The sequence below is a fragment of the Larus michahellis genome, chromosome 3, assembly GCF_964199755.1.
Source record: "Larus michahellis chromosome 3, bLarMic1.1, whole genome shotgun sequence".
Classification (NCBI taxonomy): Eukaryota; Metazoa; Chordata; class Aves; order Charadriiformes; family Laridae; genus Larus; species Larus michahellis.
In genome coordinates, this window is record NC_133898.1 from 22,507,661 (window position 1) to 22,528,525 (window position 20,865).

General features: G+C 36.8%; 1 protein-coding gene across 10 annotated transcripts in view; it reads right to left on the bottom strand.

Annotated features, from left to right (window-relative positions):
• Nucleotides 1-20,865, bottom strand: part of MARK1 (microtubule affinity regulating kinase 1) — a 61,522-nt gene that overhangs the window by 2,842 nt on the left and 37,815 nt on the right. For 2 of the 10 annotated variants that reach the window (XM_074579075.1, XM_074579083.1), the window contains 10 exons: nt 18,415-18,651; nt 18,203-18,322; nt 13,909-14,008; nt 13,195-13,307; nt 11,745-11,919; nt 10,501-10,694; nt 7,758-7,858; nt 5,322-5,483; nt 4,270-4,524; nt 1,372-1,416 (listed from right to left, as the gene is read on the bottom strand). In XM_074579075.1, coding sequence (XP_074435176.1) covers nt 1,372-1,416; nt 4,270-4,524; nt 5,322-5,483; nt 7,758-7,858; nt 10,501-10,694; nt 11,745-11,919; nt 13,195-13,307; nt 13,909-14,008; nt 18,203-18,322; nt 18,415-18,651 — 1,502 coding nt within the window. The remainder of the gene's footprint in view (nt 1-1,371; nt 1,417-4,269; nt 4,525-5,321; nt 5,484-7,757; nt 7,859-10,500; nt 10,695-11,744; nt 11,920-13,194; nt 13,308-13,908; nt 14,009-18,202; nt 18,323-18,414; nt 18,652-20,865) is intronic. The other 8 variants (XM_074579081.1, XM_074579084.1, XM_074579078.1 and 5 more) reach the window with 7 other exon arrangements.

Sequence of the window (20,865 nt, forward strand, 5' to 3'; positions counted from 1 at the left end):
AGTATTTTAGTTGATACAATGACTTGGACAAAATTTCAAAGGGAGTGATTTCCAATGAATGTTCTTACTCTGACACTTCCTTACCGAATGAGCATTTTGAGGAACAGCACTAATTATTTTAAAGTAATTCCACTGCCAACTATTTCTGTTCTCGTCCCAGGTAGTTAAGATACCTGATGTCTCCCCATCCGCCGCTGGGGAAAGGTGCTGTTCTCCTTTTGATAGTCTATAAACTGTCGCTATTCAGAGAGGAGTCAAAACAAGCATTTTTAATTTAACTTTCAGTGCGATCCCCAGAGAACCACATCAATATTAAAGGATAGAGCATGGCAGGGATAAGATCTCAAAACAACTTTTAGCCCAAAACAGACACTGTAGGATGACAAAAAGTAGAGGAAGCTAGAGAATGAAAGCAAGAGCTGAAAGCAACTTCACACTTCGTTTCATTTGAACATTTGATTAATATCTTTTCCCTTTCCACATCAAGAATTCAACAGTGAATAGACTTTGAATTGAAAAGGGCTAACGCAGATAAAATGCATTGTGTATTATGCAATGTATCTTGTTAAGAATGTGCTTTTTTTTTAAAATAAAGGCTTTCTGTTTTGAAAACTAAGTTGATAGCTTTCTGTAAGCGACCAGTTTAGAATGCAAACTACAATGCCTGTTCATTAGAGAGCATAAAAATAAAAAGTTACGCACTGTGCTAAGCACACCAAAAATGCAGAACCAAATGCTGAAAACATGGCAAAAGAGCAGATATACTGGAAAATAAGCATATGAAGGAATGCTTTCTTACTAACAAAGCATCTATAGATTTGCGTACAGCGGTTGCCGTACAAATTCAGTATTTAGCAGTCGCCACCCTTTTCGTCTGAATGTCACTTATTTTGTTTCTCAGTGCAAAGTGACATTCATTTCTCAGGGACCGTAAGGTGTTTACTTCTGGCAAACAGCAGCTCTAGTAATGAATACAGTGTAACTATAGTATAAATTTACTATATACATATATACACACAGACACACACGAAGTATACTACGTTTTCCACTGAAACCAAAAGTAAACACCATTAAATATTTATAAGCCAAAACATGATTTTAAGGGCCTAAGTGACTGGTTAACTCCTACAGGGGGCTTTATTATTCCAAGGAATACACTTAAGTAAAGTTTTATATTAAATACTTCGCAAGAAAGCAAAAGTGAGGGATAAAGGACCTCATCAACCCCCCTCCCCCCAAATAAAAAACATTTCGGAAATGCAGATTACTTAAGCACTATTCTATTTCACATCCTGATTAAAAATCTTTAAGAAATGACTTAAACCTTGATGCGAAAGACCTAGGAGCGAAGTATTAATAGTGGCTCCTCACCTTGAGGTGTCAGTTCTGCCACTGGCTTCGCCTTCACTTGGATCCCTCAAAACAAAGTTAAGGTTGAGATTCAATGATAAAGGTGAAAAATAAAAGTTAAGAAAACCTACATCTAGAACAACGTTAAATAGCTACTGAACAAAAAATAAAACTAAATAAATCAGTATAATAATGTCAAACCTAATACTGTTTAATAGTATTTTTTCACAGCTGTAGTTTTAATTTCCCTTTATGATACCTTAACTTCTTTCAGCTCTGACCTGTAGTTGTTTAATGTTGTGGGTTTTTGGTTTGTGGTTTTTTTTTTTTTTTTTTTTTTTTTTTTAAACTGATGGTAAAATTAACACGTTGTTCCCAACCTACTGCAGACAGAGCAATGGCCACACGTAATTCCAGCAAGCACAGAGGAGCAGTCGATCAAGGTGGTCCAGGGGGCCCCCGCTCTGCACCCTTCTGGGCCAGGCCGTCAGACCTCAGTCCTGAACACGCTTGGGCACATGCCCAGGCTTAAGCACACTCAAGTCACTACAGATAAGACGTGCCCAAGAGTTTGTGAGACCAAATGTTTGGAGCCCAGTTCACAGAGGTGACTTCGACCTCTGCTTAACTTTAAGCAAATCAGGTGTCACATTGACTTTGGTAAGACTCTCAGTGAGCTTGAGGTTAAACACATCTTTTTTCATCTTGCTGAATTAGACCTGTACTTTACCAAGGAACTGGTTTTGTATAATGCCTTTTTAGTCTGAAACAACTTAAAAAAAATATCCATAGATTGTACAAGCCACCTAGGTATGTTCTAGTGCTGCTGTACAAACATTTTAGCACCCAATTTAAATAAGCTAATTAATTTAATACCTTCAACACACAAATACTTTAGTAACTAACATCAGAGAAGTACCATTTGACATAAACCATTGATACAAAACACTTCAATGCCCTGATCATTAAGTATTCTCATTATACATTTATTTTACATACTTACCAGAACCTTTGCCAAAAAGACAGTAAAAAGTCTTTCATGACACCTTCTAACCAAAGTATACTTTAAACCATTATTTCCTGAACAGTACAGAAGGTAAAAAGCATGCAGTTATGTGATTCACCTAAAAGAACAGCAACCCTCCCCGAACCTCTCTCCACATAATCCCAGCCACTAAAAGTTTCAAACCCCCCAAAGTTTAAAAACCACACCAAAATACCAAACACGCCCCCCACCCCAGCAACAAAACAAAATCCCTACAAGGCCTTCCCTACAAGAAAATGTATTTTTAGCAGTCTAAAATGTAATAGGAAATTGAATAAAAATGTTCTATAATGAAGATCATATAAAAAGACATCAATTTACAAGATATTAATTCTAAATACATAGTTTACAGTATTATTTTAATATTGTGGTTTAACATAATGAAAATATTAATTCTTTGATCTGACTCTTGAAAAAAAATTCCAGATACCATTCCTTGCAAATAGCAATGAGCTATAAAGCCAAAAAAAAAAAAAAATAGCCTGTGCTCTTGAAATTGGTTAGTTACTTAACAGAAAATACCTTTCTTCCCATTTGGAAATCTACACTGACACCACAGTTGACTAACTTTGCTGTAAGTTTTTTAATTTATTTTTTATTTTTAAAACCAGAGAATGAAGTCTGTATCCCCCAACTACGTAAGTGCTGGAGATACCAATAATGGAGGATCATAGTCCTGTATCTTCAGGTTTCTGAAGAAAGAAAATCATTCACATACTTTTTTTTCTTTCGGGTCATCATAGGAGGCATTACTTCCATACATACTGACAAACTATCAGCTCACCAGGTTAAATCAATTTTATGAGGAACGTCACTGCATTTCTAGCTTTCTCTTCTTTTCCCTTGTAATACCACCTTATGCAATTCATAATATTTTACTCACAAACTTGCAACTGCTAGCATAACCTAGCTTTGAATTTATCTTTTGTTTGCTTTACACACAAATGATAGAATTCAGTACATAACAGCATGATTCTGTGAAGAAAATAGAGCTTTACAAGATATAATTCTGTTGTAAAACTAATAATGATGCAGTATGGACACATCCATAAGTAGGCTTAAAAATTATAGGTAAAAATCACTGTTAGAAAGAGGCAAACTGAAAATTAAGTCCCCTTTTGGGAAAGCTATTGTGACTGCTAAGTCAACAGTCACTTGATATTACACACTGTATTTGAAAATCTTTCCCAGTGCCTCTCCTCACAGTATTATTAGTGTTTTAGCGTCATCACAGGAATGAATGCAGGTCCAGGATGGGTGGGTTTTCTTTTTTCAGAATCCTGAATTTACATTTGAAGAAGCTGGTACATGATATGGGAGGCTGCACGATACCGAAAAGTTAGTATTTCCAGACATCCAGACTTCTGCTCACCTCAAAGCTTCTCATTTATTCACAGATTTTAGAATTCCCTGAAATAATTTGTTATTCCCTCTAAGCACAGCAATAAAATAATTGTAAGTACAGCCCTTGCACCCGCATCTGGTTAAAAAAAGTAAAATATTGTAACATTAAATAACAACTAATTTTTAAGGCACTGCTTTCAGTATTTACGTTCATTTGATTTTAAATGAATTGTAGCATCTTTGCACTTCAGCTGGAAAGCATGAGCAAAAAACCTCTTTTGAGTAGCGTTCTCTTGCTCCTTTAAGATAAAGCAGCAGAATAGCTGGTCAAACGTAACGGTTACAAATATACACAGAGAAGTAAAACAAGGCAGGTTCTGGTAGGAACACGTAAAACAAGCATCATTCTAGCTAAATTTACATTTACTTCAGACTTAAACTGGCAATTCTCAATGACTTTGCAATTATGGCCCTAGTTATAGGCTAGGCTTCTTTTTGTTTGTTTTTCTCTTAAAAATCGAGGTACTAACCTGCGAACAAACTTGGAAGTTATCTTGCTTATTATACCAGTTGATGTCCCTCTTCTAGCATGTGCAAAAGCACCGGTTTCATGGGATGGTGAGGCGGGCGGTCCATTGTAAGTGGCATTACGCCGCTCCCTTAGCTGCTCACCATGGAAAGTGCTTCGACTTGAACTCCCCCGAGGAAAGCGGGTTCGGTCTGGAGTGGTAGTGCTAATACTATGAGCAGACGGGGAAGCAGCAGGCACTCTTTGAGTTGCACTGCTGGGAAAACAGAAGCATAAATAAAGAGAAAGACTCTGCTGGAATCCCTCCTACATGACAACCATTTCTCAAAGATAGGAAAAAAAACCCAACCCCGCTCATGATTCTTTCTTTTTAAACCTGAATCTGCTACCGATTTGCTTTTATGATTCATACTTACAAATAATCAAGAGGTATTTTCATTGTAAAAATCAAATTATCTCAAGTATTAAGAGCAGTGAAAAAAGTACACACAGATAACAGAACAAAGGAAAAAGGCAGAAGAGTCTGTAGTAAGATCTGAAAGTGTTCCCAGCCCTCCTTTGGAAAAATACATTCATCCAAACCTTTTAACACGTAAGCACTCCAAAAATTTAACAGGTATTTCTTAAGTAGTAATCATCTGGCACAACTAAATGTATAAAGCTATTTGGGCAATTAATAGTAAGAACTACTATACTATGGTGCTTTTAGATAGAAATGAGCCTAGCAATTTACACCAAACCAAGAGCTTAACATTTCAGTATTCATTTGGATTTATGGTGGCCTGTGTTGTATGCTCCTGTCTAAATTAGTTAAATTTTTAACTACTTAAGTTTTCCAGAAGCTTCCAGAGGGAGGCAGTCAAGGCACTTCTTTAACTGTATGCAAACATGACTGATGAACAAAATCAAGGCTTAAATCATCTGTAATACCCACGCTACTATTCGAAACAGAATGACAGTTCTGAATAGATGACAAACGTATTGAAGTATATCGTGAACTGAACGACATTTTTGAAGTGCACAGCATTACAGAAATAATAACCAACTTATTACCTTGGTCGGTAAGCTTCAGTGCCATCTTTGATGGTTGGCAGTGTAACTTTGATAGGATGACCAGAGGCGGACATAGACTTTTGATGTCGAGGCCGTGTCGACACAGCAGAAGCTACTGCAGAGCCTGCAGAAGACGTGCTACTCGCAGACATTTCTGTCAGGCTTTCGCCACGGCAGCAAGGCAGGAGGGATGGACAAACGAAAAGGGTAAAGAAAGGTTAGTGTAAAACCCCAGAGAAAACAGGGAAAACAACAACTAATTTTTTCTGTTAGAACACAGCAAGTGCTGTTTAAATAACCAGAAGACTGAGTGGCCAGGCTACCTTAGCCAGTTAAAGTAAAGAAACCAGAATTCTGAGAAAATTATGTTCATCCATAAATCAAATCACCACATATGTTAAATTAGGCCTTTTCATTCCTCCCAAGATTAAGGCTTACACACACGTTATTCAAAGTAATGAAGGAAGACTACAAATAGTACATGGAAATAGTAAAAAATACTGAAAAAGAAATTTGCAAAAGACTTAAATAAATTGATTAAACAGACTCTGCTTTTGTGAAGTGAATACCCGTATTTTCACTCAAACATCTAAGACTTCGAACATCTATAAACGCTGTCACATTTGTGACACGCTATCACTTGGAAGTGGCTGTGTTTTTAAAGGACCATGTTGTACTTCTCTGGACTATTCCACCCTTTCAAGATAACAGTTCCTTCTACCAGTACTTTCATTTCTGCTTCGCCTAAGTGGCAAGGAAGAGATGAAAGTAGCAGCAAAACTATTGTGTCATTAATTATTAAAACAAAAGTCAAATGACTTAGGCCAAACTACAGCTTTGCCTCTAGAAGCATAAACTAAATTGCATTAATAATGTATTAGCAACAGAAGTCCCAAAGCTAAATAATATCTGTAGCAAAGAGCTAAAGATTTCAGACAAATAATCCGATAGCACAAGATGTTCATCCACACCAAATCCAAATGCAACTGCAACACAATGTATTGTAGGAAAGGCAAATACACAACTCAAAAGAAAATTCTTCTCCTTAATTTTTCCGAAGATGCTCAAAGAGCTGAGCATATTCGTTGCACTCATGAGAGGAACAGGGATTAAGAGGCATCCGTCTTTTCAATACTATGGAAAAAAATTAATTATAAAGAGTAAAATGAAAAACTTTGAAATAAAATCCTTCTCATTATAGTATTTTTGGTATTAAATATATTGAAACAAAAATGTTATCAAACTTTGTCAGAACAGAAAAATTATATTAGTATATATTTTAACCTAAATCTAAAAAAATATGTTATTTTCTTTCCTTTTTAAAAAGAATCGTTACAAACTTCGTTCAAATATTTTAAACTACACACAATAATTTGGAAAGACACTTTTGAAAACATCCATGTAATAATTTGAAATTAATTAAATATTGAAAATTAGTTTTCTGCTTTTTAATGTACCTCCTTAAAGCCATTTAAATAGCTGTACTTTACATATTCCATAGCTAATCATTTTAATAGAGATCAACAGCTCTATACTTTTCCTATTTCCAAAATTAAATGCATTTAAAAAAAATTCAAGCACTAAGACAGAAAACAACCCCAAACAAGTTTACTAGATATCCAAGTTTACTAGATATCCAAGTTTACTAGATATCCAAGTTTACTAGATATCCAAGTTTACTAGATATCCAAGTTTACTAGATACTTATTTAATGATAGGGACTTTTTGGTTCATTTTACCGTAACTGTTTTATTTAAGTAGCTTAAAAAAAAAAAACACAGTAGGATCTATTGCTTTAAACTAAAAAAATTCCAGTTTTTACTACTCTCCATTAAAGCTGATATTTTGTTTTTCAGTCAGGTACAGGGGTTAACTAACACCAAGGATGAACAAAGAACACAGTTTAAAAAAAAGTAATTGTGGCAATCTTAAATGTGTGTTTCACAAAACATACCAAATTGAGTGTAATTATCATCCCACATACAGATACATATTGGTTACCACCTCTACTAAAATATTATTTAGGCAAAAAAAAAAAAAAAGAATGATATCAGAAAGGATCAACAAGTCTTAACAATTTCAACTTTGAATGATTACTAGTAGAAATGAAAAAGGATTGGGCTACATTGTCAGGGCAATCCATCTGAAGGTCTCCACAGCAGAACTGCCTGCTTAGTTGTGAGTGTAGTTACTTTACTCTGCGTTGGAAGATAACCCCTAGTTAATAAATGTGATCCTATAAGGGGAGGCAAAGGCAGAGCTACACATCTAGTTATAAATTTCATCACAAACACAGAAACCACGGTGGAAAACGAGATGGAAACACAGTCTATGTATTTCACACCATGCTTCGTGACGGTATTAATGGCATAACCTGCTTCTTCCACGCCTCAGTTCTTGTACCCAAATTAATAAGCAAGAAAACTTGAAGAATACCTGTTGTCCTTCCCATTCTGTATTGCAGAATAGCGATCTGAGGAACGTTCACAAACGTAAGTGTTCCTCCTTGTCATTCCACTGCCAGAAAATACATTATTCTAGAAGAAAGAAAAGACTAAAATTAAATTAAATACTTTCTTCTACTAAATATTATGTTGTACAGAAATGTAAGCATTGGAAGCAAATCAAAACAGTTTCAGCCGTTTATACATGTTCTTGATGTCTTTAAATGTACTAGGTTAATCTGTTGACAAAAATAATTTATATCATCAGCTATTTTTTTCCCAATAGGTCATTCACCATCTCATTACTGTACCATTAAGAGTATGCTAAAAGAAAACATAGAGAAGTTTAATTTTGCCGACACTTGCTTTACCAAATATTATTATCTAGTTCCCACATACTGTATTAATAAATTATTTGTCCCTGGGATCAAAGGAACAAAGTGGAATCCCAGAGAAGACATCTATCTGGCTGGTTGAAAGGCTTCCCTGTGCAGATTAAGTTGCCAACTAGACCTCCAGCCTTACAGTTTGTTGCCCCCTGTCAAAACAGTTTTCAAGAGAAAACTGCAAATATTATCAATCTGCGTCAGTCAACCCAGAAATTACAGTGCAGATAACATGGCAAATAGGTTTTGTAGCAACAAACACTGATGGGACTTTCTGTTACTCATTTCAGTTTGCACACACTTTGTATAATACTTACAAACGTTCTCCTCCTCCCCCTGCCACGCAGAGATTAGCTGCTGAAGACTTGCTTTCAGTACAGGACGTACAATTCTCAGTTTGTAATATAGTACATCTCCAATTTGGGGTGGGAGAGGTTTGCAAAGTGCTAACATTACATACTGACACATGCTGGCAATAGATTTCAAATACACTTAACTTGGGTATCGTAGGACACCACGAACTCTGCAAGATTTACTGTGTGTTTAGGTCTCCCTCATCTCAGCTTCGCAGCATTAGTATCACCCCACAGAGACTACCGAATAAATGGTTTCAAAGGCAATTTGTAACGAGAATTAAGAACTGCAGTAACTGATTTTGAAATTAAACTCTCTTAAGTTAAACTAGTATGACTGAAGGTGATAAATATGTTTTTAAGAAATCCTGCCCTCCCTAACATCATGTTACCCTCAAAGTTACAGAAAAGTATTTTAAGATTACCCACATTAAATTAGCTTTGTTCATTTTAAGTGTCTGAGATTTAAAAAACAAATTGACTTTTTTCCTGTGTAAGCTGCTCAACCTTAACTGCTGTTGCAGTACCAGACACCGCTAGTCCTTAATCATGTCCATCACAAAGCCTTTCACAAAGTCCCCAAAATAGTAACAGAGCTAAAAATGTACAAATACTGAAGTTGCCATTAGCAAGTAAATCAATTTCTCATTCTTCATAGCAAAGATACTCCATTTAATTAGTTCTCGCAAAGCAGAGAAATGCTTTTGACATATCAGCTTCTACCATACATGACCGTAATCAGCTTTGGGGCAATATAGTCTTGGGAAAGCTCAGATATGAAATCTAATCTTAGAAGACTCAAAGTTCCTGCATGCAATCCACACAGCCGTAATTTCAAAGACTCTTTGTGAGGGGGAAAAAGCCCCTATTTAAAATTTGAAAAAAATGTTTAAAGCATCTGTGGATGTACTGAAGACACAGCCTGCAGACTATTAAGAGTTAAACGAACTTCAGCATTTATTTTGTTTGAAGAGAATACTAATAGAAATGCATATCATCTTCCCAGAATATCCACGATGGGAGCCAGCACGTAGAATCCCAAAGGACAATGAGAATGCCTGCTGCTCATCTACTGTAGTAAAAGGTGGCCAGAATTTTTGTATTTAATACAGCGGGTCTCTTAAATAGCAAAAGTATAGTGAAATCTTAAATTACGATTCATGTGTATTTCGGGGTTCTGTTTTGGCCCCCCCCGCTCATATGAGCTCATGCTCCTAAGTAGCTGTTTAAACACTATGCACTACTTTTTCATTGCGTATCCTAAACACCGATATTACTTCCACAACGCAAAGTAGATGCTTTCGTAACAGGAGAGACAGCCTCTCCTATTTGGAACAAAGATGTCTGAGGCAGCAATACGATAGCGGCTTACTATACTACGAATGATATCATCACAGAAGAACTAGCCAATTAATCATTCTTAATACAAGAACCAGGTTGTAATGTATAACATCAGCAGACACACACACACACACCAGGGAACGAGTGGGTGGTTCCCCCTCACCTCATCCCATTTCTGAAGCACAAAATGAAGCAGTTTCAGAAAGCTGAACAGACAAATTTAGAGAAAATGTTCATGAGGTATATTATGCAGATTTATTCAGATGAAATCTCTGATTCAGGAAGTCCCTTGACTTCCTTGTAGATACACAAGCATTAGAAACCAGAAAAAGAGCGCTCCATATTGGCTCTGTCCTTACATTCTTTCCTGAAATATCTCCTATTTGTCTTGACAGATCTTCAGTTTGCCCAAGTGCAGACATTGTTGTGCTTACTGTTATGTTAGTGTTAGAAAAAGTAAAGATGGAGGGGGGAGGGAAAGGTTTATTTTAAAAGACATCCACTGTAGCCTATTTCTGTCTGCCAGTAAAAGTTACCAGAAATAGACTCAGTGGCTTATTCAGTCACCATTATGTCTATAGTAACCTTATGCAGCAGATTTTGTTTAAACAGGGCAAAAAAATAAATATAAGAAGCCAGAAGCACACACACTCACACTGGCAACTGTAGTTGATTTCTTTCTTTCTGGACCGACAAGTGGACTTGCAGCCATCTCTCCTTTGGATCCCACTGTAGTGCTGCTAAGTTTGCGTGAGACATCCTTGTCCCAGTCTTCTTTCTGTTCACTTTCCACGCTATTTGCCTGAGCCCTTTTTGTGTATGACACAGCAGGAGGAATTGAGGGACCAACTGCCAAATAAAAACAGTTTTAATAAATACCTAAAAATAATCACCGCATTTTTCTTGGCCAAAATAGTCTAAATATAATTCCCCTAGTCCAAAAAAAGCATCTGAGCAACCATGACTGCAAACTCAACGCATATACCAACCTATTAAACTGAGCCTTGCCAGCCCATGTTCTTTTTACCCACCCTCTCTTCATTACCAATTTGCAGTTCAGAATTAGTTCCCATTTCACATCAGTATGTAAAACCTAGAAGAATATTTCACTTCTCATTTTAAACCCATGCAATTTGTGCAATATTATGAAAAAAGGAATTAGAAGATACTTTTCAAATTACCTTTTTTTAGTACTTTTTTGCCACATATCTTTTCCTCTAAATCCTATGAAAAATCATTTTCCCCTGAAAGCCCTAGAACTACTTTGTTTTAGAGCGTATTTATACTTGGAAATATTACAGTTCCTTCCCCTCATCATTCTTTAAAATGCTTTGGGGCAAATCCTTCATCAGTAGAATTTTACATTCCCTTGAAATAATCATCACATCAGCCGATGATCTTCACAATATCGGTTACTTCTTTGGAAAAAACACCACCACACTAACACACAGGGAGAATAGTAAAAAAAAAATAATGGGGAAAAAATTGGAAATAACACCTTTCATTCAATGTTTTAAATATGCAGTCCTTTTTGATGTAACCACTTTCACCTGACAATGTTTCCTGAGTCTCTTGGAAACAAACAATTTGGCCTCAACTCCAAATGTACTGATAAACATAATGGTTTGCTGCCTTTGAGTTTATCCAGGCCATTATTTTGCCATTACTTCCTAAAACAGGAAACATCCTCAAGCTCTTATTTAGTGAGTCAACCAAGTAACACGCCCAAAAAATTAAATCTGTAAATTACACTGACCCAGATTTACCATAGAAGCGCTCATACAAATAAAAGCATCACAGCGGAGCACGATGAGATACACAACAAATGCACAGAGTGGTGGACCTGCCAGGTTCACAAAACACTGCACATTTAGACTTAAATTGTGTATGTTACTTTACTTGTTGGAATGTCATCCCCACCATGATCACTGAACCGCCGTTGTTTCTGATTAGTTGATATACTCCGTTGGACCTTCAGGTGAGCGGGAGACTGCACAGAGCTGTTGTTGAGGTCGCTGCTAGGACGAGACCTTTGACCTAAGTTGCTGCTGGACAAGGACTCACCTCCTTCAAACTACAGGAAAGACAGTTTTTCAAAGCATAAGCAAAATTCAACATTACTGGTACTTTTATGGCATAATAAAGGCAAGAGTTCCAATCAAAGACTTTTTTTTTTTTTAAATTTTAAATTGTATCCAGAGTTTAATTTTCTTCAAGATGAATTTTATCACTTCATCTGTGTTTAATGTGCTTTAAAAACACACAGCTAAAGATAATTAGTTAAGAATGCTCAAAATAAAATTTAAGAATCTTGACAGTTAACAAAAACTGTGCTATTTTAAAACCTAAGTCAAAGAATGGCTCTCCTAGCCTTTTGCTTGTTTGTTTTGTTTTTGTTTTAAAGCTTCTAGAGCATTTATAGCTTCAGAACTATTTCAGAATGCATCAGATTGAGTCAGCAGGGCTAAAAAAGCAAGTACTACTGATTCTAGGATTCTTTATGGCCTTCAACCCATCTTTATAAGGTATGTAACTCAGCCACTGCTTTGTTGATATCTAAGAAGCGTAAGTCGTAAGTAAGCGCAGTGGAAAAGACAAATATCCTCTAAAAGTCATTTTAGAGAGAGTCCCTCCATGCTCTGCCACCACAAGGGAATTCTGGTTCAGAGATGTGGGAAACTGCAATCAAGGATGCCCATATCAGACCTACATTATCTTGGAAATGAAGGAAGGCCAAGGAAGCAGCAGGAAAAAAAAATTTCTTCAAAAAGAAAGCCTTTTCTTCAAAAAGAAATCTCGGCTTGATTTCTTGAAAATCCCTGTCGAACTAAAAGATCTACAGATGCCTCCAGTTCCAAAACCGTCAAAAGATTTTCTATCACAAATTTATTAATGACTATGATGCAGTTATTTATTAACTAATAGAATATACTATAATACGAGTGAGAAAGTACGAGTACATTTCTGAGACATAGAGGAAGCCACATCTTAGAAGAATAACTGCTCTAGTCAAATTAACTATTTCAGATTTTAACTGTAAACACACATGACAGGAAGAAGACTTAGCACTTCGAAGTCATGTCACTTCAGATTAACAGCTAGCTTTTTAAAAAAGCAATTCAACATTTTTACAAGCAAATGTGAAGACACTATATTCAGTCTATTTCTTCATATGGGAACTAACAAGATATCCAAGAAGATATGTAAAGGGACGGGCATTTATAAGTTATCAGTCACAATTTTTTTTAAAAGAGGTTACAAAATCGTTCATAAAAACATCAACAGCCAGAATATTCAACCCAGCCAGATATAAAGGCCAAACAGAAGATGTAAATTAGGTAGCACTTACTTCAGGTGGTTTTCTACCTAGAAGCAGATAAGTGGCCATGACTTCATCGTACTTTTGGTTTACTAAAGATTCATGGATTTCTTCTCTTGAAAAGCCCATTGTGACCATAATGTCTAGAAGTAAAAAGAGTTAGATACATTAGCAGAATAAGTGCTTGGGTTTACTGACAACTTAAGAACAATGAAAACAGAAAAAAACGTTAAAGTTTTACGGGTACCTAGGATTCAACTCAACCAGCATCATCTTTGCTGTGCAAAGCCAAAAAACACCCCTACAACCACTCTTTCATTGTTATTTTCTTCTCGAAAACTCTCAACTATGTTATTCAACGTAGTTCAACATGAAATATTATTCAACAAACAAACAGAACACTGGCAAATAGGAACTATGAACAGCTACAGGACCAACACAGTATCTTTCTCTGGCCACAGTGGATAAGAACTGTTGCCCTTATAACAAAATCTGTTTCCTTCTGCCTGTTGAATTTTGTAATCTTATTTGCCTTTTGCTGTGCTTGTAGATTCATGTCAGCTCAGTGAAGTCACAACAGTAGTTATAAGGAGGGCATTGTAATGAAATTTTTCATTGTAATAAAAAGGAAACATTTTACTCGTACAATGAGATTGTATCTCAAATTTGATAAGAGAATTTAGTTTGTCTTACACAATAAAATTCCCTATGTACATCAGAACCAAAATCCTTGTAAAGTCTTACCTATTCTCTTGGTGTCATTAAAATCTGGTTCAGGCTCAGTGTATGGCTTTAGTTCTTCTTCTTCATGGCCAACATTCATCCACCGATCCTTCATAATTTGCTAAGAAAAGAAATAAGCTTTAGGTCAATATGCCATTTGCCATATCCGATTAAATCTGTGCTAGCTGATCTGGGGAAAAACAACTTAAAATTCATAATAATCTGAATACTGCTTTTTTCCCTTACAACTTTCCCCCTCACATTTTAGTTTCTTCTTTTATCTGTCACATCCTTTTGTTTCCATTAGTTCATTCCTCTGGACTATTTACCTTTTACAACACAACACTCCCACCCAAAATATCAGAAAAAAAATACTGAGCAAACCCGCCCCCCTCCCCCCTCAGTTCCAACACACAAAAATCTTTAATTTTGTACCCTTCAGTTCCACTGTCTCTTAATCTCGTCTTGCCAAGGGCCTGACACTCAATGTCCTAAACTTGGTTAGGATCCCTAGATGTTACTAAAATACCAACTCTATCACAATAAAAAAAAAAATCTCTCTCAAATAGTAACAGAGGAAGTGTTTAGAAACTAAGCAATATTTCAGGAGCGTGCCAAAGCTTCCTACAGTCATTTATTTCAAGATTGTGATGCCAACTGGTCATTTTTTCCTATGGATCTTCTCACTGTGCTTGACCTAAATATGTTCACAGTTTGGCTGGAGGGAGAAATGCCTCTTAACTCTCTCTACGCTATGCAGATATTTGCTTTAAATATTTCTCTAGCATTCTTTGGAAATTTTCCTTCTGCTGTGGCCTGGATCTTTTATATTCCTGCAAGACTGATCAGCTGGAATCCCTAACCACCACCACGATTTCTCCTTAAGGACATACTCATCTTTTTTAAAACAGCTAAAAACATTTTCCCTCCTACAGCAACAGGCACATATGCCTCTTTAGGGACAGATGCTAATATTGCTCACTAGATTGACAGAAGAGTGAAACAAGTGCCAGCAAAGTCAAGTTTCCCACAAGCTCCAAATACGCCTCGCCAACACCGAATTAAGTTATTTCTCACAAAGAGCAAGAGACTCAGCTTTCCATTAATACAACCAAATTCTTTGTAGGTAGCGCTGCTGCCAAATTACAGACCCAAATAGCTGTATCCTTATAAGAACAATACAGAACTTGGTACTTGGGCCAGTTAATGTTTTGCTGACAATAAAACTTAAAGATGTGTTCAAAGTTCTGTCACAGAATTGATGTTTTGGGTTTTTTTGGGGGGATGGAGGGAAAGGGATTGTGAACATGTATTGCCATACCGCACTTCTGGCCTACAGAGCATACGTCTATTTGACAATAGACTTTGGTTATGTATTTATAGCCTTCCAGTAACGTTATAGACTCCCCAAGAGTACTATGCAGTATCTGCAATTACAATTTTTTTAAAAATACTGTTAATTGCTTTTAAAGTTTAAGCACGATGAGGTGTTGTGATGACAGGAATCACACCACTCAAATCCTACCCACCCCTTTCTTGATTCTTCTTGAATTAACAGGCAAATCCAACAATTCCCACTTACAGTTTTTCATGTCTCTTCCGTAGGTGGATCTATAGTTCAATGTAATCTGCTCTAGGTTTCCATCTGTTAAACATCTAAAATTTTGCTAGCTTCTGTCTTTAAAATACATGATCTCATAGGCGTACTGAGTTATTGCACAACTCTTAAAACAGGCTCTTACAATCAAGCATTTTGAAGTGACACAAATGATGCAATTCCAGGATCAATATTACATCTGCGTAAGTTCAGCTGGGCTTCCAGTCAGCTGATGAAAGAGCAGTCACCTTGGTCAGGGTATTTAAAGATCTGACCTAAACTGTATTTCAACCACCTGTATATTATTAGTGAGGCTTCCCTCAATTTTCTGGCAAAATGTCTAATAAAAATCTGGCCTGGCTCAAGACCTGTCTATCTCAAAATTATTTATTTTATTACTCTCTGTAAGCACAAATCTGCTCTGTAGCAATTTCACATAGTGTTGCCTTGCAAAGAACTGAAGACTGGGGGGGGCAGGAGGAATTCATTGTAATTCTGATAGTTAAGAGATCCACATATTTTCTGACAATGCATTTTCCCCCATCTCTTCCTGAGATTTACTGTTTTACAACAACATTCTCTTGCTTCTAAAATGTTTTCTCTGTGCTGCAACCATGAAAAAGTCTAGATGAGCCATTTTAATAAAAATTTGCCTTGTCCTTACCAGAGGAAGAGTGCTAAGCCTAACCGATATGGTGCTGATCCTGTGTCAGTCTCAGCTTTGATGCTAATGTCACTGACAAGCATCCGATTGGATGGTCTGGGAAAAAGATGCATGGGAACTGAGCGGGTGTATGGCTGTGACTGAGCAAATAATTAAAAGACAAAGCACAAACAAAAGTCCTCCCCACCTAAGATGATATTGTCTTTCCACTTTGAGAAACTTCTAATAAATATATACTTTCAATCTAAAGATGTATTTTTAGAAGTGCTCAGACAGAAGAAACAGTCATTTTGTTCCAACCCACGTACCATAGCTTTCTAATTCAACAAACATGTGTTTTCAGGAACATTCATTTTGAAAAAGTTTGTGATGTCTCTCTCCCTCAGGTGAGCATACTGATCAATGCCCGTTATCATTAGTATTTTGGTACTGGCACAAGACCTCCCCCGCCTGTGTCACACATAACATTTACTCGCTCTTTCATACAATCTGACAACTACGCTGTTCCAGCAAAGCTGCTATCCGACACCTCTTTCCAGGGACAGGAAGGAATTTTAGAAGAACCGGATAACACTACAGTATCTAGAAGGAAAGTGAAATTAGATCTGAGGAGAACGACTGAAAATCCAGAGGAAAGTTCAATAAAAGGAAAAATCTATTTTCCTAAAACTTAAAATGCGGCAGAGGAAAAAAAGCGATCTTTCACCATCTCAGAGTGACTACGATCTTATCATTATGTCCTCTGGACAATAATAAACACAACATAATTAATAAGTATCCGTAAAGTAGACGCCACCATTCACTATTCCCTTCAGCACAGATTTTATACAAGTTAAAAATATGTATAACACGTCACAAAGCAGCACCAGCTTGAAATAAGCTGCCTGCAGACAGAGCTCAGTAAATACATGCTGCTTTGCACAGGTAGCATCCATGCCAGGAAGCATAAGTCATGCCACTACAAATAAGAAGCTGCTTAAATGGGATCTATTCTCTGGAACACCATCCACTGCTGCACAAGTATGCACAGAAAGATGAAACAAAAGTCACTGACAATTAACTCATGCAAATACTATTTTAAAACCATTCTATTTATTTTCTGCTCTACTTCCATCTCTATGGTAAGTAGATGCTATTTTAAAAAGTCTCTCTTTGTTAAAGAATCCACAAAATAGAACAGAGCAGCATTTAGAATGAACTCTATACAAAGTATTTGTTAAATATCAGCTCCTGAGTTATCCAGCGAGTCCATGCCAATACAGCAATCTTGAACAAAACAGCCCCTTAAAAAGCACTGAACCTTTTTTCAGACACCTTACGAGTTACGCACAGATATTCTCTGCGCCCCCTGAAGAGAAGACCTAATTTAACCAACAAAAAATCCTCCATCATAACTCAGCAGAAATTCTCAAAACAGATTTTAGCTGAGGGACACAGCAGGTATTATTATACATGTTAATTTTCCAGCCATTCAGAAACAAAGCTACCAGAAGAGGGAAAAGAAAGGACCGAACAGAAATAACTAGCAATTCTTAGCTTATCATCATTCAAAAAGTTCTTAGTGTTTATCTGTATTATGGCACTAAAACAAACAAAAAACCCACATAGTTTTTAATTGCAGTTATTCTTCTTCTGTCTATCCTTTTTAAGAAGTCATGCTGGATGAAAAATGCTTATGGTACTGCCTGCTGCTGGTTTTGTTTTTCTGAAAAACTCCAAGCAGAAGATATTTACGATCTTGTCCTGCTTTCCACACGTTTTCAACTAGCTCCATTATCTGACCGAAACAAGTGGGAGCAGTTTGCACTTTGAAATGCTCTTAAATGATAGTCTTTAGTCAGCTGCAACTAAGGTTAGACTTGAATTCATTAACACTTTCTGTTTTCAAGTCGCACTGTATCTGGGACATTTCCTCATTATTTTTAACAAGACTTTTGGGCCCTTAAAACAGGAAGACAGTACCTATTGTGAAAAATAAAGAAGTCTTAAGCAATTATTGTATTTTATTCTTTCTTAATCTGAAAACTCTTTTTTTCTAAGATAAAATTACTTACTTCCAAGTTGCCTCGTTTTATTGGATTCAGTACTAGTAGCTTCTTCAGCAGATTTTCACAGTCTGTGGACATATAGAACGGAATGCGGTACTTCCCCCTCAGTACTCGCTCCCTTAGTTCCTTTAAAACAAAGTTTTAAAAGGTAAGCCTGCCAATGACATAGAAGATTTTATAGAGAGAGTAAAAGCTAAGCTTTCATATTGTAACTGTACCTTTAGATTCTGACCATCAAACGGCAATGATCCGCTTACTAGTGTGTACAAAATCACCCCAAGGCTCCACACATCCACTTCAGGACCATCGTATTTCTTTCCTTGGAAAAGTTCAGGAGCGGCATAAGGCGGGCTTCCACAAAAGGTGTCCAGTTTATTACCGACTGTAAATTCATTACTAAAACCAAAGTCCGCAATTTTAATGTTCATGTCTGCATCAAGTAGAAGGTTTTCTGCCTAAGAGAAAAAGAAAAGGGGAAAAGGGCGATTTATGTATCAGAATCAGATCAATATATTACAGTGCATCATTTATCAATAAATGCACAAATGTTTCTTTTTCTAAAGTGATGCACCATCTGTATCTTTCTTGCAGAACAAAAGAAACTGATCTCCCCGAACACATTGCAAAGATTGAAAATCGACTATGTTTACTCAGGAAAATATAACTGTTAAAAGCATCTAAACAGACTTGAAAGTCAGCCAGGGAATCAACTATGAAGATTCTCTTTTCTGGAAGAAATAACTTAGTTCAGCGTTAGACTGAAGTATCTAGACATCTCAGAACAGCAGTTTCAGCTCTTGACAGGTTGACACCAACTTCTGACGCCAAGGAGCGTAAATCTAATCCCAGACATCGTCTACCATTTTGGTGGGGTAAATGTTAGAAGGGATTTAAGACTTTAAAAGAAGATCTCTTCTGCTTACAAGATGAAACGCTTCAAGCTATGCACTGTATCTTAGCATTCCGTACCAAAAAATTCTCTCCCCTTTATTATTAGTGTTTGCTTTAGCAATAACACCACCAAGGTGTTTAACACTCAAGTATTACACTGTATACGAAAAAACGCATGTATTATACATCTAAGAATCTTAATGCCTGTGCAGCAATCATCATATGAACGCAATGCGTCACATATACATCGACGCAAGTACTCAGGAACCTGCAGAGCCAGTAAACAGTATTTTATACTTAGTACCACAGGTAGGTCAGAAGATTTAAAGAGCAAGGTTGGAGAAATACTAATGTGTTACTGGAAAAAAATAAAGTGCATTTCTCAAAATGCAAGGATGCTGTGCAAGGAGTGTGGCAGAACTGGGCGATGTTTACTCGTCTAACTGGGTCCTGGCTCCCGATCCGTGTATCGGCAACACAGGAGCAGCACCGAGCAGTGCAGGAATCCTTCTTTTTCAACAGAAGGACAGACATTAGCCAGAGCAGAGGATTTGTCTAATTACCAAACATCAGTTTTATAGCAAACGCAGCCATTTCTCATTGGATACTGCGCTCAGAATTGAGCCCAGAAAATTAAAAAATGTCTTAGTTCAGGACCAGAGAAGCAGCAATCAATTTGTTAGTTGCTTTGATTTAAAAAGTAAACATGATTTTGTTTGAGTTTGTTTGTTGGTTTTGTTCTATTTTTAATAATTTCACTTGCACTCAATGAATGTAACAGGAGACAATTAACTATCAGTATATCCCGCCAATAGATGCGCAACAGAATTTAGCCTTTATCAGGAGTAAAATGCAACACATTTTTTACAAACTAACTATACGGGAAAATATTTTGTTTTCCCCATTCATGACCTGCAATCTCAGCTGGTTCCAGCTGATGTGCCTGCAGACAGACTCACAGAGATATTTTCCAGATTTGACAGCCTTCTACATTACTGCACAAAGACTTAATTTTCCTTGTGGTGAAAACATTACTGTCAGTGCAGCTGCTCTGTGATTACAATAGTCCTCCTAGTTCAACAGTACTCTGCTACCCAAGTACCCCATGCTTTTAGGTTTCTTACTTCAAACAAAGGCACCAAAAAAGCCTTTTTAATATGCCACACAGAAAGACTATGCTCTTGGTTACACATTCAAAGCAAAAAGTATTAACAGCCACTGAAGAGGTAAGTTAAGTTCTGTGCATCACAGGATGAGCAAAGTTGGGAGTTGGTTACAGCCCTTTCTATGCAAGCTGTTTATAATCACAGAAAAATAAAAGGATACAGTTTAAGTACCCACAGGCCTTGCACTCCCTCCTCTTCTGACAGAGTAGGCTGGACAAATTTGCATATTTTCTTACACGTCTTCCTGGTTTAATCTGAAGTAACTTATATTTGATGGAGTTTACCCTTTCTGTTACTAAAGCCAACAAAGGCTTATCAAAAATCTTCAAAGTGGTGCTAGACCTCTGCCTTGTGGTGCTAACAAACGTCAGTTGGTCAGCATGCTGATACCATGCAGAGAGTCAACAGAAGCAGATGGGAACGCAGACACAACTTTAAAATTGCTTCTTCCTTCCCTGCAGCTCCATAAGAGTGAGACAGAGATGGCACATAACGTTTGGAAAGAAGAGACGAAGTGAGAACACCGCCTCAAAGCCACATATTTAGCCCTTTTTTTCTTTGGGGAATGTATTTTTCATTGGCTAGGCTGACTGGCTCTCAATCATACCTTAC